At 38.2% G+C, this 19,027-nt stretch overlaps 1 protein-coding gene across 1 annotated transcript in view; it reads left to right on the top strand.

The window, feature by feature from the left end:
- ADCY1 (adenylate cyclase 1) overlaps nucleotides 1-19,027 on the top strand; it is a 187,669-nt gene that overhangs the window by 142,904 nt on the left and 25,738 nt on the right. The window contains exons 8-11 of the mRNA XM_086741474.1: nucleotides 9,070-9,225; nucleotides 12,795-12,989; nucleotides 14,290-14,387; nucleotides 17,569-17,653. Coding sequence (XP_086597600.1) covers nucleotides 9,070-9,225; nucleotides 12,795-12,989; nucleotides 14,290-14,387; nucleotides 17,569-17,653 — 534 coding nt within the window. The remainder of the gene's footprint in view (nucleotides 1-9,069; nucleotides 9,226-12,794; nucleotides 12,990-14,289; nucleotides 14,388-17,568; nucleotides 17,654-19,027) is intronic.

Below are 19,027 nucleotides of genomic sequence, written 5' to 3' on the forward strand. Positions count from 1 at the left end.
TTCATGATATTTTATATTGATACTAAAACTTACAGTAATGTGACCAAAATATTGCAATGAGAAAAGATTTGAAAACTTTGATTAATATAACTAGCCACAAGTCTGACCACATACACAAATGTCTTGGGCTTTTAAAACAGATCTGATCCAAATAGAAAAACAGATCTCTTTCTAATATATTAAATATTCACTAGATCCTTACTCTATGCTTTAGACACATGGACATTCTTTTAGTTTCAAAATGTCCTAACTTGCTGAAGTATTGTAAGTATTACTGTAGATGGATGTTATTTTTGAAAAAAAAAAAAAAAAAAATGTAGGCCGGATCTCTTAATCTCACAGCCCTTACAAGAACTTTGTGACTCTGCTTAGACCCAGCTAAATAACTTTTTCCATTAATGATTCCTTGATATCTACCTGACTAATCCTGTTCTGACTTTCAAACGGTATGTTTAAAATTTAATTTACAGGTTTTTTAATAGAATGGATCTGGCTTTCATCAGAACTCTTTCTTTGTTCCTTCATTGTAAGCACTGACATTAGTCAAAGTACTAGTTTGAGAGCTGGCATAGCTGGATCCCAAAAGCATAGCAGAGGTAGCAATCTTAACTGGACTGTCTACTTCACTTCTGTGGTTGCTCTAGAAAGTACAATTCCTGAAGTATAACATGTTGTAAAGTTTGGCCACAGCCTCAGTGATAACCATGTGGTTTTACACTTGCCTGTTTCTTTGTATTTGTTGCAGCAATTCACTCTGTCACCTCTCTAGTTTTGAAAAGACTCATTAGTTTCACCAGCTGAGAAAACAGCGAAGCACAGATGATGTGAAATTCTGTACATTTACAGATAGCCAAGCAGTGGTGAGAAGTGATAAAAGTTTTTGTGAGAGGAAAGATTTCTCAGAATGTGTTAGTTTTTGCATTTAAAGCCTACTATCACTGTTACATATTGCCAGCTTAAGGTAATCTGCTTCACTGAGTAACTTTGCTGGCTCCAGAGCTAAGGCAAAGACAAATAATGCTATATAGACCATTAACAGGAAGCAATAGAGCTGTGTCCAGGAAAGCAGGTCATAAAAATTAGAAAAATCATAGGGAAGCACTACAGATACAAGTTATAAGTGATTCCTATATATTCATAAATATCCTGTGGATTTTACAACATACCTCAAATATAATCAATAATTAGCTTCCAATGGGTTGCTAATTACCATCTGCAAAATTTCTGGTAACACACTAGTGAGTTGTTCACCAACTAACTGTGTATTCAAAGATATTAGTTATCTTTTATTTGTGGCAATGTAAATCATGTGGTGTCTGCATCTACTGTTTAAACAGCACACATTCATGAGAAGTCCATGAAAGTGAGTACCACATCTGTTTGCCTTTTGGAAGCTAGCTGTTTCTCTGAAAAGACTGACGTTTCTCTTTCCTACCTTGCCATGTACATAGAAAGCCATACCAGGCAGTCTCAAAAAATCCTTTCTGTAGCTTGGGCAGCCCTGCTCCACTATCTGAAGTCTCTCAGTAATGGTATCAGCATCCTGAAAATCCCAGGTGAAAGAGTCTCATGTTTTGTTTTGGTTTTGTTTTGGTTTGGTTTGGTTGTTTGTTTTTTTTTCTGAATCGTTGGTTAGTTATCCAGCTGGAGGGAAGCAGATACTGGTTAGAGGTATGGCGCTCTGTCTACTGCCTGGTTTGCTCTGTTGAATCATGTTGTAAATATTTCAAAGTATCCTGCTAAAATTTGAGTTTTATTTTTGTCCAAAAAATAATAATTATAGCCAAACTAAAGTACCAGCAGTCCATTTGAAAAGAGAAGCTAAAGCAATAGTTGAGGAAGAGGAGAGCATTTTTGTCAGTCTTATGAGTTTCAAGAAAACTCAATTGAAAGAATCCTCTCAGTAAGCAAACACAGCTCTGGAGCATCCTTTGGAAAATAGTATTTAAAATGTAAAAATTCTTGCAAATGTCAGAAATACTTAGAGCAATTATCTACAGTACACACCTGTGGCATAATTTGTTGTGAACTGCAGATGGAATTCACAGCTCAAAAGGCTGATCAGTTAATTTACTTGACTCATGATCAAATAGGCAGAAATTAATCAACCTGAGATTTGTTCTAATTTGCATCACATCAGCTGTGAGAAAAGTGGCAAAGGCTGTTGCATCAGTTTCATATGTTGTTGTTTTATCTAGCATAAATGGATCTGTTTTTAAACTTCCTATGTTGCAGTCCTGTCACCAAGGAGTAACAGGAAGATAAACAAATTTTCTATTGCTCTGCTACTTGAAAAGGCAGTACTTTTTGACTTAGAGTATGATGTCTTCCTCTACTGTTAGTCAGCATAGCTTTGTCGCATGAAGCAAATGATCTTCCTTCTATGTCAAAATAAATTGCTAGGCTCCGTATCTTTCCAGCATCAACCAACGAGTTTTGTCTGCTTATGTCTTTCCTGTGGCTGATTTGATTCCTGCCCCACCTGCCCTGCGCCAACTGTGGAATGAACTTTATGCATTATAGCACTGAGAAAACAACATAGATTCATGGTAGCTTTTTAGCTTTGTATGGGTGAAGTACATAGTAACTACATGTGCTTGCCTTTTGACTTTTACCTGTTAACCTTGTTAACAAATAGCATGTTTCACAAGTGTAACTGCTCATACACACTCTTGAGATACTTTCTATTATGTTGTAATAATACTTTCAACTAACTTTTTAAAGTGAAGTAATTTGCTATATATAATCCATGTATTACTAGGATTTTTTATAGCAGGTTCTTGAATTTTGACCTAATTAAAAGATGTCATCTTGGAACCATCATGTGAACAATAACAAAAGAAAAAGAAGATTACAGAAGGAAAAAAGTTAACTGAGTGAAACAATAGATCTATAGTTACTGCACTTAATTCTTCTTTATTCAAATTGAAGTTCCATCCATATTTGTAGGAAACTTCCTTCTCTGCAAAGTTAATTTTATTTAATCACTCTGATTAGGTCTACATAAACATGCCACACTGTTCTCAGCATCTTCTTCTTTTTTTTTTTTTTTCCAAACGTGTAAAATTTGTGTTTTCCACAGAGCACTTATGTCCCAGTAAATCCATCCTTATGGTTAGCAGCAGACTTTTTTTTTTTTTTTTTGCATCTGACTCTTCTAAAATTATCCAGTCCACTTTGTCTCAGGAAATATGGTCATTATAAGTTATCAGCTTTCTGGACTAATTAATTCCGAGGATATTCCTACTTCAGTGACCATATGCTTACCAGCTTTTATGGAGTGCTAGAGCTCTGATTCCTAAGCTCTTAAGTAGTAACAGAAGAAGAGAGCTTTATGGTTAATGCAGGGGATGTGTAAACTTTTCCAGCTACTCAGACGAACTCTCTCCTTTGCTAGCGCACAGCAAGCAAAAATGTCTTTGACAAAATTGTTTTAATTTGAAATGCCCAAGTTAGTCATCTGAGTTCATAGCTGGGCACACACTGATGATTTCTTCTTTCAAATTGATGACTACCTGCAGCTACCGCTGTTGCCATGCCTACGAGAGTCCAGAGTGGTCTTTGCTCTCAGTGGCTAATGGCTTCTACCGAGGAACTTAACTAGAGACCTGAATGCGTAACTTAGGCATTTCAGATTTTAACACCTCAGATATACCTTAGCAGATCTGATTTAACAGATAGACACATAGCCTTTTGATGAAAGCTGTAGCTTGTATATGGATGGGTGTGGTCTGTGCCTGAGACTTTGCATTGCACAAGTAGTTGGAATATATGCGCTGTGACACTGGAAGTAGGCTGCTTGTGTTACCACTCAGCAAACACAGACAGAGGAATGGTGCTTGTGTTGCAGAATGTGTTGCTCTACATCTTCAAGATTGTTTCTGCAGTGGCTGTAAAGCTGCTGCATCATCATCAATGTGACAGCCTGCAGCTTGGGCTGTCAGTAATGGTGGAATTAGTTATATGCTCTAACAACATTCTCCTCTCTTCTTTTTCTTCCTCCAGAAAGTTGAATCTGTGGAAGGAAAAACATTGGGCACTAGTATAAGATTTTCTCTGTTGTTATCTCCTAGAGATTGTTTTAGTCTTCACAGATGCTGAAAACTTTTTCTAAGTCTGTGTTGAGAAAGTCGCCACACAGTTCTGAATGTTAGAAATTTGTTTTATAGAAACTGTATTATTTACTGGTAAAAATCCCTAATATCCTGATAGACAGCTGAGATGTGATAAGCAAAATGTGTCATAAGGGCAGTAGAAAAGGATAGAAAAGCAAATGTCTGATGATTTTAACCTTAATGACGTGCGGAAAACAGACTCCACAATCTGTAAGATTGTAAAGTAGGTATGTTTATTCAGCGCCGGGCAGCACGGGGGGTAGTCCCGCCAAAACCGTGCGCACCTGACGCGGCAACTCACTTTGAATTTATACAACCCAGTGTTACATATACTTGAAGTTTCAAAAAAACACGCCTATACGTATGCATGAGCTATCCCCGCTTCGTATTAAAATTAGTTCCAAGGAGTCATTTGGTTGGTTTTAGCTGGTTCTTGAAGGAGGCCCCTTAGTTCTTATCAGGAACTGTCCATGTGAGGAGGTGCAGGACTTCTCACTTCAGATAAAGAGTTCAAAGCACAAAGCAAGGCCCCTCGGTTCTTATCAGGAACTGTCCTTGTGAGGAATGCAAGACTTTCCCCCCCCTCGGATAGTTAGTAAAGCATAAAGCATAAAGCATCGTATGTATTAGCATGCACAGCAATAATCAATAAATGCCATATCTATTAAAGTTTCTTTAACCCCTTCTCTCATTAAGAAGAAAAAAAAAATATTTGTCCACCTATCTCAGGACAAAATGGCTTGCGGATAGTAATGGAACAAACACTACTACCAAAAGGTACGGTCCTGCCTGTCTGAGGATAGAAAGCCCAGACAGACATAGTGCTACAGTATTTAGGTTTTGTGTAAATGTGTTTTGAATGTCATTAGTATCTTCTTTCTCATGCCATTTTAAGCACTGCAGTTGAATAGTCAGGGAAACAACAGCCTGCTACTGTTTCTGGGAATCCAAGATAAGCACCAGTGAATCCCTTACCAGAGTATTACATGAGATTCGAACACTGGGGTGTTTTCCCAGAATTTTAATCAGTGTTTGTTTGTTTTTTGCATACTTAAGGATGCTCACAAAGCTGTAGATAGCCTGGCTGCTTTCAGAGTGCTCTGTTAGAAAATCCCAGTTCTTAACCTTATTTGCCAGCTGTGTTGCAGCAAACAACCAACCTTTCCTAAAATTATGAAGCAAATGAACAGTGAACAGAATAAGAGGTGATCCCAAGGGTCAAAAAAGTGGGACAGTAAAATACATTGACTAAACGAGCCGGAATGAGAAAGCTGCAGTAGAGCTTTTCTGTAATGCTCACCTGGAGTAAGTTCAGAGAAAAGACAGAGTGAAAAACATTGGGGTTGGATTTTTGGTTGGTTTTTTTGTTTTTTTTTTTAGTGTTTAAGTTTGTTTTAACAGACTGTACTGTATTTCTTGCCTTTATCAGAGGCTTATAGCAGAATATTCCACTCAGAAGTTCACTGTGTCAAAAGTGTTGTTCTGCTGTAAAAGTAATAATAAAAAAGGGTCATGATTTGTGAGATGAAAGTGGGAGAGATTTAGTTTGTTTGTATTTTTGATATTCTGTATATATAATAGGAGAATGGAAAATCCTCAGTCCCAGTGCAGAATCTGTATGTCCTGCAACCACTAGATTTAAAAAAAAAAAAAAAAAGCTATATATAAAACTATACATGATCTGTCAACTACCAGTGCCTGCTACACTACTTGTGTGTATTGGAATGTCCTTTGAGTGGTTAGGTTCTTGGCTAGCCATGAAGAACAGTAGCTATATGTGTTTCAAATGTTTTCATAGCATCACACAGTAGCTGAATTTGGAATGGATCTTTGGAGGTTGACCTCCCTCCTTAAAGCAGGGCCAGCTTCCAGTTAGATTCACTTTTGACATAGCAGGTTGCTCAGCGCAACTCGTCTGAGTGACTGTGGAGTGTTTCCCTGGCTGGAGATTCAGCAGCCTCTCTGGGCAGCCTGCTCCAGTGCATGATCATCCTCACAGTCAGAACTTCTGGTCTTTCTGTCGAATATTAATTTCCCTTGGTCCAGCCTACATTCATTACCTCTTGTGGTTTTTCTGAGCATTTTTGGGATGAGTCTGACTCTGTCTTCTCTCTACCTGCTACTTAAGTGGCTGAAGATAGCAATTAGATCCCTCCTTAGCCTTCTCCTCTTTCAGCTAAACAAGCTGAATTCCCTCAGATTCTTCTCACATGTTGTGTGCTTTAGAACCCAAATTGTTTTGATGAACCTTGGCTGAATTCATTCCAGTTTGTCACTGTTTTTCTTATACTGGGGAGCCCAGAAGTAGACACACTACTCATTTTTTTTTCAGTGACCTGAGTTGAAAAGCTTCTATTTGACTCCAAGACAGCTGGAAAACTCCCCTGTATTTCCAACATACAAAGAGTGTATACTATTGATGTATTATCTTTATAAGATTTATAAAGAAAAAAAAAACTGTCAATGGCATGAGCTAAAAATGTTCTACCTACTTCTTTGAAGATATAATCAGGAAATTGCATGAAAATATGTGTTTGAGGAAAAGTCATGTTGGCTGCAAGGCCGCACTGCCTGAGTCAAACTGTATCCATTCCAAGTTTTCAAGTTGCAGGTTGTTCTCTCTTACATCTATTGTAAGTTTGCTTTAAGGAAAGCCTAAATTCTTCTCTTTTCATGAGACTTCAAATCCTTGTGGGAGGATATAGTCATGCCCATGTGCTCAACTTTCTCAGTCATGCCTTCTTGAATTTTTTTGCCAGTAAGATGTCCTACCTATTCTTTGCCACTGTTGCACCTTTACTGTGGCATTTCCATAATGAAGGATGTCAGGCAGCTTCTGTAGCTTTCTATACTTATTTAAGAGCATCTTTTCCAGCCAATCTAATGGTCCACACTGAAAGGTTTGAGCAAAGAAAGAGCTAATGATCCCTTGAGATATGGTCTGCCTGTAAACATCTATGTATTGCCTTTTTATCTCTGTGTCTTAAAAAAACTGAAGCAAAAAGCAAAACTGAAGGGAGTTTCAAGAAAGTTGCTAATTTTTGTTGTATTTAAAGATTGATAGGGAGACTGAATAAAATATATAGTACTTCTAGAGGAATTATGGCAACATTAAGAAAATTTGTAAGTGGAGAACCTATCCAAAAAGTATATTTTAGCTGTTGGGAATGGTAGCTCAAAAGCTGATCACTTCTGCTATACTCAAGCTTAACAACTATCTGCTTGGTATCCTCAGGAATACCTAAAGGATGATTAGTGTGTGAATATTCTTGTACAGTATCTTCTACGCTGTTATTGCAATACAGTGGTAAGTCTTCTGCCAGAAAGCTCTCAAAAGAAAAGGTTCATATTCTCTCTATTCATAGTCTCTTCATGAAGACTTTTGTTAAACTATCACTTTTACAAGTGATAACACACTAGATAACACTAGATAACAGTAGTGTCCGTTTAGATTCCAGCTGATGACTGTACAGTACAGTGCTGGTGATGCTAGCTGGCTTCAGTCAGCCTTTCAGTGCACAATAAAGCACATGTGCATACCTAGGCACGTTTCCACATTTGAAATGTTACATGTTTATAACATAGCCATCTGCTAATTAAAAAATGTGCAACTATTTATACACTAGTAATTTTTGTGTTTCATAGCCACAGTGCAACTGACTAAACAGTGTATTGGTAGATCAATAGGATATACTCTTGATTCCCCAGAAAATGCAAGTGCTGTATGGGTTAAACAGCATAGCAAACCAATACATGAGATGCCATTCAGAATATAAGAAGTGTCATTTGCCCTGTCCTTCTAAATTTAGGTATCCATGAAAACATACATTGAACAAATGCTTCCAGTTTACTTCCTTCTTCATTCCTTGATCATTGAATTAATGATGTAAACTGGTCTAGTAAATCATAGTATTGTGAACACTCGATAGCAAATCCTCAGTGTCATTTGTGGATTTTAGAGCATTTGATTAAGTTTTTGGAATGTGATTTGCTCTGTCTTTTGTACCTAGGAACACTAGAGACCAAATCCTCTGTGCTTCTTTATTTTGCTGTTCCAAAAAAGATTAATTTTACAAGCTTAAATTCCCATACTGTGGTCCATTGAGTCCTTCCACATTTGCCATAAGCACTGCTTTACATATTCCACATGCCAGAAGCATGAATAAGATTGGTATAAATACTGAGGGTAGAATAAAGGATCACTCTTATTCTGATCTGTGAAAGCATCTGAACATGTGCTAGGGGTTTACTAAAGTAAGCAAGAGTTAAATACATGCTTAAGGATTAACCAAGAAAATATTTGTCCTTGCTGAACCAGGAGCTCTGTGATAAAAGGTATAGATTATACCCAACCCTTTGAGAATATTTGTCTGTGATATAAAACTCCTTGCTTTGAAGAAATAAGATGTAAGATACAACCTCAGTGCCTCACAGACTCCTTTTAGGGCATGTATATAGGTATATCTTTAAAGGAAAATCTATCTTCTTCTGATTTTAACAGGCTTACCTCTGGCTAAAGTAACAAAATGAGGAAATATGAAAAAGATTTAAATTACTTTTTTTTTTTAAACATCTATTTAAAATGCTGCTTTCCTCCTTAGTTTTTCCTATATTTTTCCAGAATTTATTTTGAGGTTAAAGAAATACAAATATTGCCTCTTTTATGAGTTTGTCACTAATACACTTTTTAATAGCCTACACTTCTGTGCAGAAAACAGTTCCCAAAATGTTAAGTATGTGTTTAAATATTGTCTGTTCAATAAATTCTTTGTCATAGGTTAAAAAAAAATTAAGTAATCTTCATCTGCAAATATACAATGTTTATCAAAATTTATTGCTTCTTGATTAGAATATTGCTTTGTTCTGACTGATAGATGGTGTAAACGTCTGCAGGTATGTATGTCAGCGTGGGAATAATGACACAGTTATAAATATTATTTTTTCTAAACACTAGATATTTCCTGGACTGATTCTCTCAGACATTAAGCCAGCCAAAAGAATGAAGTTCAAGACAGTCTGCTACCTGCTTGTTCAGCTCATGCACTGTCGTAAGATGTTCAAAGCGGAGATCCCTTTCTCCAATGTCATGACGTGTGAGGATGATGATAAGGTAATCTCTGTTGGTTCTTTGAGCATCAGTTCCAGAGCCACATCAATCAGACCTACTCTGAGAACATATGGAGTGCTCTTACCAACTGATACAGAAGTTTCTGGTGTTCCTGCTGGAGCTAGAGCTGTGTAATGCCCACAGCCTTTTCATAGTAAAGACAAAACTGAATTATAACAGGCTTCAAATTTGGAGCTCCTCTTAAACAAGCTAGCACAAGGTGGCCTATGTGACTTCTATTAAGGGCTTCCTTCACAGGAATTAGTTTCTGAGGCTTTTTCTGCAATTACCAAGAGCTATTCTTTAGCATCATGAATCCATCACAGTCTGAAGAATAATTTTGTATCTCTAAGTGGTTCTCAAAAAAATGAAGGGCCAAAAAAACCTGTTAATCTCTCATACAAATTCTAAATACAAAAGTCCCAAATACAAATACGAATATTGCTTTCTTGAATGGCTTCTAATGCCATGACTCAAAATTACTTTACATACTAGTAGCTTGGTTTACTTATTTTTCTGTGTGTGGATCTACCCAGAAATTTATTGAGAAAAAACTTTTGAAAAGTTGCTCATTCGATTTTCTTCGCCAGCAGGTAGCAATACTGCATAGGTCACGCCACCAGTTCTCCAAAGCACGGCATGTGTGCATTGGAATCAGTAATTAATCTTGACTGATTGCTCCACGTTTTTTTTTTAATGTACATTTAATGAAGATTCAATCTAAATCTTACTTTCAGAAAGCATTCTAACTTTTATATTTTGGCTTTTACATGTGCTTTTGTTTCTTCTGTGGGAAAGGGAGAAAAGTCCTTTAGTTCCTTTAAAACACATTTTCAGTGAAGACTTTCAGAAATTCCAGATTTTATTTTGAAATTGGCCATGTAGAAGGCCTTGCAGTTATGAACTAGTATTGTTCCTTCAGTGTTTTAAAAAAGTAACCCACACATTCTTTGAAGCATGTGCAATACTTTACAATGTGTCTGGTGTGTATATATATGTATAAATATGGTAGTATACACAGAAAATCCCAATATGGGTTTGCTAGAGATCTTGTGAAAGTTTTCTCACGTTGGAACAATGCTATCTTTAACTGAACGAGTTGTTCTGAGCTTTGTACCTAGTAAGTAACATGTATAGTGAAGCATGATACATGATTTTAATATAAATACACAGTTGCAATACAGGGTTTCTTCAGAGATATCAGTCCTCAAATCATATAAAACAAACTGTGGCTATGAAGGCCATAGTAAAACCCAGCACATCACTGTACCATGTATTTATTTGTTTAACTTCTGAGAAATATAAATACTGGATCTTGATCACATATAAGATATAATTTAAGTCTACTGTGTGAAATAATAGCGGAGGTAAAAGTAAGAGACCTAGTTAAAATAATTATATGTGAGCAACTGCTACATTGACTGAGTACAGTAATTTTAACCCTATTTTAAAAAGGCAGAATAGATAATATGACTTATTCCATATATCAGAATAGCTCTACCCTCATACTAGATTTTAAAGCAAAGAAGCTTTTTCCTTTTTTTTTACATGCTTTTTTGCTTACTCCTATTATTATGCTATAGGGTTATATTTGGATTATGAAAAATTCCCAGAGATGTACTTTCTGATGCACCTTAAGCAATACATACCCTAACTAATTGTTGTTTATCTTTTTGAAGAGCAAAATTGTATATTCCTGACAGCACTCAGTTTCCCTACAAACTTCTGGGACAAATGTCTTCTGCAAGAGAACAACTTTATCTCTGTTTAGAAACATTTAGAATAGTTGTTTGGCTGGCAATTTAAGATTTCTATTATGGCTAATAGAACCCAGAAGATTGGATTTGAAAGCTCTAATCCATGTATATCCACAAGATTAATTTTCACATTGAAACAATTAGTTCTTATACCACAGACAGCTTAACAAGTAATAGGATCTGATAGTTCAAAGAAAAATGTTTCAAGTAGCCTCATAATGCTGGTTTAATGCTGCTCTTTACATATAAAGCCAGCAAAACAGGACTTGGAACGTTACTTTATCTTTTCTAAGGTCCATTCTTTTTAGAAAACTAAGGTATGAGTCAGTAATTAGCCCTTCCCACTGTTCATAAGTGGTCAGGTCTAGTATACATATAAGGTATGTAAACTAATAAACTGGTATAATCTACTGTTCACTGATGAGGATCTCAAGAGAACATAGCAATCACCACCTCTTTTTATCACTGGTTTTAAAGGATATTATGTAGTATAGCCTTTAAAGAGAGGGCTGTTAAGTACCAACTGCTCTGAAGAGAAAAATTTTGTGTGGTTTTGTAATAGACTTTACTGATAATACCCTGAGCCAGCATTGTCCTTATCCCTGAGCAGACTTGTAATTTCGTAATGTTTCAAATTGTCTTTCTGAACTCTGCAGATGTTAGATAAAAAAGTATTCCTTTATCTGTATAAAAATGATACAACTTGCCTGAGCTTGGGTGTCAAAACTCTTCTAGGGAGTAAGGCTTGACCCTTTTTGAGGTGAAACGGATATTCAGTTGATATCTGTTTCTTCCTGCGCAATGTGCTAACCATTGGGTGAGTGTTTTTTCTTTTACAAGATTGGCCTACATGTTTCTCACTCTGTGTTTGAAAAATGTTGCATCTGCAAGAGTATTTTGTGAAGGCCCTGATCCTTTCCATGTGCTGGGTCATAGATAGTCATACTAGTGCAGATCTATCCATAATGTTTTAGATTACAATGCCCTCAACTGAAGGTTACCACCAGTGTGGCTGAGATGCTGCTCACAGTCTTCTATGTACTCTTTGTGAAAAGTGAGACAGATTTTTTAAAATCCCTTTCAGATATGCTCTGTGGTAAATCTTTTGCACTGAAAAGGAGTATGAGTGATCATCTTGTCAGTTATGCTATCTCAGCCATGGAGGAATTAAATTTAGTAGGACACAGGTTAGCTCTGATAATTTGTTGGACTGCTCCATCTGGATCTGCAAGTGCACTTAAGGCATACCCAAGAGAGCCACTTGGATGAGTTAAAGATTGGAACACTTGAGATTTCAGATCCTCTGAAGTCACACATGGTCGTTGTGCAAGAGGTTAAGGAAAATTGTCTTTTCAAAATGTATGTTGTTACCTCGACAGTCTTGGACAGTAAGACATTTCTTGTGTCATGAATAGGCTGGTCATCTTGTCTTCAAGATGTCCAGAACTCCATGTCTTCCATCAAGAAAAATATTTAATTTTTTTTTTTCTAGATAAAGTCACACTGATTGGGATCAAAGCGGTTATTTCCTCAGTGGCACAGAAGTGTCACGGCAGCATGTAAATAGAATTTCTGCAGATGTGGATTGAAGTCCTGGAATGCAGTGGGGCTTTTCTCATTGATTTTAATGAGATCAGGATTTCAGCTAAGGAGTTTTTAAAAGATGGCAATCACAGGAAGACAAGACCTCTGTCATTTATAGTTGTTCTGCTTAATGAATTTCTCATCCTGGCTGTGAGTTTGAGATAACACGAACAGCGATGAAAAATTTCCATGTTAATAAAATCTGTGCTTCTTTCTTCATCTGTGCTACAGAGGAGAGCATTAAGAACAGCCTCTGAAAAACTCAGGAATCGTTCCTCTTTTTCTACCAATGTTGTATACAACACTCCAGGAACTCGAGTAAACAGATACATCAGCCGTTTGATAGAGGCCCGGCAAACTGAGTCTGAGATGGCTGACTTGAACTTCATTACCCTGAAGTATAAGCAAATTGAGCGTGAAAATAAAGTAAGGGTTTTTAAAATTTGTTTTACGAATTTCACTGACTATGAGACAACTAGCATTGGTTTTTTGTTTGGTTTTAGACAATATTTAAATTCTGTTCACTATCTTTAAGTAATCCTCTGGACTGTCTCTCAGTTAAGAGGGAGACATTCTCTCCACCTTCTGTCGAAGCACTTGGAGGGGATAAAAAGAAAGATTAGTATCTTTCTACTGATCAATATCCACCCCCATAAAGTTACATATCCTGTGTTTTGGCCTTCCTTTTGATTCTCCAAACTGCCTGACCTGCGTCACCTGTTTGATGCTGTCTCATGGCAATGTGGCTGCCTACTAACTTGTCTGCTTTGGATAAGCATTAGTGACAGGAGGATGCTTCCCTCTGCATATGTAGCCTGCTAAGTATTGATCCCACCAATCCTAGAAAATAATAAAAAAATCTTAAATCTCTCGGCACAGTTGTGATCTTATGCCAGTGTGAAAGCAGGAGACTTACTCCAGACTTGTAAGCATGCATACAAACTAACAAAGAAGAGCTATTTCTTCCTACCTTGTATGGATTTTGTTTGTAAATACAAATTGTTTTAATTGAAAAAAAAATAAAAGCCTTTGGTTTATGTGTTTGTCTTGAGCATTAACTTTGATTCAGGTTTCCATAGTGATTTATTATTTAATTATTGTTTTATTTCAAAATAAGAAAGTCTTTTGGTGCAAATGAGATTGAAATTTGGATCTTTCTGAGAAAACACTCGTGTGTTTCCAGTCCTGAAAAGTGTTCCATTGTAAGGACTGTGGCTTAGTGGATTCAGGGACAGTAACCACTCAAAACTGAGCCTTTATCTCTCATTAGCAGCTGCCTGCAGCCCACCCACTGGTGTCCTGTCCTGAGCAGCTGAGGTGACAGGACTCCTTTAAGGCAGGACCAAGGAGGATTGGGCCTTATTTTATGATGAATAAGTGGAGAGGAGGGAGTGCCACCACCTTCTGGTTCAAAATGGCTGAATTCCTTTTGCTTGGAAAGATAAATTATGTCTGAGCCTAAGCCAGATTTTACTAGTTACAGGGTGAAAACTAAACAACTAGGCCAACAGGAGCAGCTGAAACAGAAGGCTGTCAAGGAAAATGTTGTGTAGACATGCCTAATCTTTTTTGTGTGTGTGAATTAAACAACTATTGTTTGTATGTTTGTCAAATGGGTAGAGACTTGTTTTATTTTAGGCTATAGTCCTTTCTTACCAAGAGTGGACAAGTGTGGGTGGCTAGGTATAAAATGCTCACTGTCTTAATTTCTTTCTTTCTTTAACAGTACCACCAGCTTCAGGATGAGTACTTCACCAGTGCTGTAGTTCTCTCACTAATTCTAGCTGCCTTGTTTGGCCTTGTCTACCTTCTAATAATACCACAGTAAGTTTCTATCTTTTGCCGTTAGAATTCAAAGTGGAACATCTTTAAGCATCCTGACCAGGTCAAAACATTAATATCTTTGGAATGGGATTAGCACTCAGGTCAGTATCTTCTCAAACAGGAGATTCTATGTTGACAACTTACTCTAACTGTTATCTCTTCCATTTGTCCAAAGGAGCAACATTTTGCTGTCCTATTTACAACAATTTCTTCCCCATTCTCTCTCTTTCATTTATTTATTTATTTATTTTGGTACAAGAATGCACTTAGAAGACAAAAACACAGACATCTGCTAAACTTATTTAAAGCATTTCTGCACTACAAACAAAGGTGTTACTGCAGCTTTTCTAAATCTATTTCTGCTGGCTTTGGATGCGGTACTTCAGGTATTGATAGCATCATAGATAAAACTATACAGAGCTTAATGGGAACTAAGCACTGAAGTATCCATCCAGCTTTTCAACTCAAATTTATAGCCTGCATTGATATTTTTAGTATCAGTGAAAACTGCCTCCACAAACTGCCTAGTGCATAGTTTGGCCATTCCCACATGAGTTGCAGTCAGACCTTGGCTGTACTAAGGCAGACATAATCAAATACTCAATGTGTATTTGGTGAATGTCTGATGCCAACTGTTGAGTCATGTAGTTTAGTGATTACTTCAGATTTTGTCAAGTCAATGTGAATGCTTACTAAATAAGGAAAATAATTAGCCTATACTTTCAAATCTAGGTGTTATAATAAGTAGCTACAATTGTGTTCAAGGTGTGAGACTGATTAGTAATAAGCTTTTTCAGATGAGAATATCAAAACATTCAACATAAGTTTCACTCACTTTTACTAATTATTAGGATTTCAGGAGGAATAGAACTGGCCACAGGATAATGCTTTTGAAAATTCCACTTAAAAAAATCGTCTAATTTCCAGACTAACAACCTCTGATGACTAATTGGAGCATAGTTAAGAACTCTTTCACCTACTTCTGAAGTAAAGCCCAGCAGCAGTATATGGCAATTTAGAACAAGGATAGACAAAGAGTGTAGTATAGTTGAAATTAGAATTAATTTCCAAGAATCATATGGTATGGTAGTTGTTAACCTTTCCAAAAAGTACTGTCACTTGAAAAACAATTGAACAGAGGTTCAGTTTAAGTTCTGATCTGACAGGCACACAAGCTCCAGTAGAACATGGCCACTGAAGGCCATGAAGATGGACTATCTCATCACTGGGTTAATTAGAAAAGCCACCCAGTGAATGATCTTAAGTTCTCTCTTCCAGTGTCTGGTGGTGGTGACTTCATATAGCCAAATTACTAGTCTTCTTGACTCTTCTCACGCTGTGGCACAGGTGCAACCATGAGCTAGACAGCAACTTTGGAAGTATTGGAAAATTTCCCCTCTCCACAGAACGCAGAGCTTTAAGTTGTTCTTTGGATTGCTGAAGTAGTTGTAAGTATGACAAGAGAATGCAAAAGCCAAGACAAGAAGCGTAATGTGTTACTATAATGGGATTGTAATTTAAGTGATAATAATGATGTTTGACATGTATCACAGTATTCCAAGGGAGGAGGTTCAAAATCTAGAGACAAGAAAATGTTGTAAGAAAGCCAGTTGTTGCATAAATACACAGAAAGCAATGAGCTCGACATTCTCACAATTCCTATGATCATCTGAGCAAAACAGCTTCTCGGCCAAAGACCAATGGATATTTTATATCCCCAGATGGAGCTGGTGAAAGTAAGGCTGTATTCCTGTCAACCTAAGCTGTCCAATTATGGAGGCACACATGCAGCGTAGTCACTAAAAGCCCTGAGGATGAACCTTTCTGATGTCTTGTACTGGATTTATTAAAAAAAAAAATATGTAGCCTATTGTTTCTGGTGCCAACCCAAGTCAGGGTCCCACTCAGCACCAGTGTCAGTTGTTGGCTCTTGCTGTCTTAAAAGATGTAGTTGCAATCATATCCACTGCATTTTTTTTTTCTAGCTTACTACCATCCTGAATACAAGCCAATTCTCTAAAAGCACAGGAGAGCCTTCTGACTGTTAATACTTGTATGCAGAATCCACACTGACAGCATCTAGAGTCACCTCTCCATTCTGGTTACACGTACTACATCTCAGAATTTCCCCTGTTTGTGTATTGGTGGGAATTGTTACATGAATTTGAAATCACAGCCAAATATTGAGAAATTCTACAGCAGAAGAATGTCACTCTTCTCTCCTACTGTTAGAAACCCTATATAAGGACTTTTTTGCCAGTGAAGGTCAAGGGCACAGATACATATCTGCCTGTAGCCATGGCTCATATCTTCTGAACTGGCTAGGTTGTTCTCGCAAGACTAGAAAAGAAGGTGTGAAAATAATCTTAAACTGCTTTCATGTGGCCCTTGTTCTATGGCTGGCTTGGGGCCAGGCTATCCCTGAGCACAAATCAAAGCACCAGCATTGGTGGACTAATTTTTGCCAGCTTGCTCACATCCATAAGGTACTGTTCCAATAACATAGGTTTTCTAGAAGAGAGAAGTGCTTGGTCTGTACCCCTCTGCTTATGAAGAATGAGCCTATTTTGAAAGATCAGGAGAGGGAAGATTAAGAATGGAAAGAATTATTAGAGAATCACTTTGAAATCTAAGATTTTTCTAACCATTGAGGAAGACTCAAAAGGAGGGAGTTGCTCTGTTTCATTAGAAGAAGAGATTGCAATCTGGTCTGATTTTATTTGACTTGGTAGGTGACTGAGTTGACTGACCTCTGATTTCTGAATCTTTGAGAAGGAGAAATTAGAAGGGAAAAGCATCTGATAACTGTTACACAGCTGCCAAGGACAAATAACTGGATTACACACTCTGCTTTCAAGAGTCATCACGCTGAATATTCTCCATTAGCCTACAATTAGAAAGTGTGTCTCCTGACACACCATACAGTTGAATTTTTGAGGTGCTTTGATCTTCTTACTGAGGTCAGAGTGGGCACCATATACAACAGCATTTACTAATTTCTCATTCTTGAAAGGAGTGCATTTCACTGTGAAATTTCCTCTGTAACAGTTAGTATTACAGTATTACAGGTGGAGATCCTCCACTATTCATTGAAAATACCGTTTCAGAAGTACCCCTGTGCTGTTTGTTCTCATCTACTACTGAGTTGCATTGCTTTACCTCTGTTGTGTTTTGATTCTAGGAGTACCATAGTTCTTGTTCTCCTGGTGTTCTGCATATGCTTCCTAGTGGCTTGTATTATGTATCTACATGTCACACGAGTACAAGTAAGTGATTTAAGATCTTATGATTGTTCTTCCTTTTTGGTGGCTATACTTTGTTTGTCTTTTGGAATATAGAGTTTGAAATCTTGTGTGCTTTCCAAGCTCATTGTTATGTAATATGGACTTCATAAAACAAAAAAAGGATAGTTCACCTGATAGTAGATCTTTTACATGAGTAATCTTTACAGCAGTGTAGCATTCAGTGACCAAAGAACTCCTGTCGCTCGGGCCAGCAAGCCAGCTCTGTTGGGGACCCAGCTGCAGTGTCTATATACCAATACACGCAGCATGGGGAATAAACAGGAAGAGCTGGAGATGCATGCACACGAGCAGGGCTACAATGTGTTGGCATCACAGAGATGTGGTGGGATGACTCGTACGACTGGAGTGTGAACATGGAGGGGTATAGGCTTTTTAGAAAGGACAGGAAGGGGAGACGAGGAGGGGGTGTTCCTCTCTACGTCAGCAACCAGCTGGAGTGTGTGGAGCTCCGCCTGGGGATGGAGGAGGAGCTGACAGAGAGCTTATGGGTCAAGATTAGAGGATGGGGACGGAAAGGGGACGTTACAGTGGGGATCTGTTACAGGCTGCCTGGCCAGGAAGACAGAGCAGAGAGCGGACGAGGTGTTCTATAGGCAGATAGGAGCAGCCTCACAGCCTCACAGGCCCTGGTCCTCATGGGGGACTTCAACCACCCTGACATCTGTTGGAGAGACAACACAGCAGGGCACAGGCAGTCCAGGAGGTTCCTGGAATGCGTGGATGATAACTTCCTCCTGCAGGCAATAGAGGAGCCGACAAGAAGGGCTGCCATGCTCAACCTTGTGCTCACCAACAGGGAGGGACTGGTGGGGGATGTGAAACTAAAGGACAGCCTTGGCTGCAGCTACCACGACACGGTGGAGTTCAAGATCCACGGGGCAGCAAGGAAACTACATGGCAAGCTCTCAGCCCTAGACTTCAAGAGGGCGGACTTCGGCGTCTTCAGGGATCTGATGGGCCAAGTGCCATGGGAGGCGGCCCTGGAGGGAATAGGGGCCCAGGAAAGTTGGTCTATGTTCAAGGAGCACCTCCTCCGAGCTCAGCAGAGATGCATCCCAATGAAAAACAAGTCGGGCAAAAAGGCCAGGAGGCCGGTGTGGATGAGCAAGGAGCTCCTGGACCAACTGAAAGTGAAGAGGAAAGCCTATAGAGGGTGGAAGCAGAGACAGGTAGCCTGGGAGGACTACCAAGAGGCTGTGTGAGTGGCCAGGGATCGGGTGAGGAAGGCTAAAGCCCTGACAGAATTGAATCTGGCCGGGGATATAAAAAGCAACAAGAAAAGCTTCTATAGGTATGTAGGGGACAAAAGAAAGTCCAAGGAGAAGAGGAGGCTCC

Source organism: Chlamydotis macqueenii, chromosome 2 (assembly GCF_036417535.1).
Source record: "Chlamydotis macqueenii isolate bChlMac1 chromosome 2, bChlMac1.mat, whole genome shotgun sequence".
NCBI classification, from domain to species: Eukaryota; Metazoa; Chordata; class Aves; order Otidiformes; family Otididae; genus Chlamydotis; species Chlamydotis macqueenii.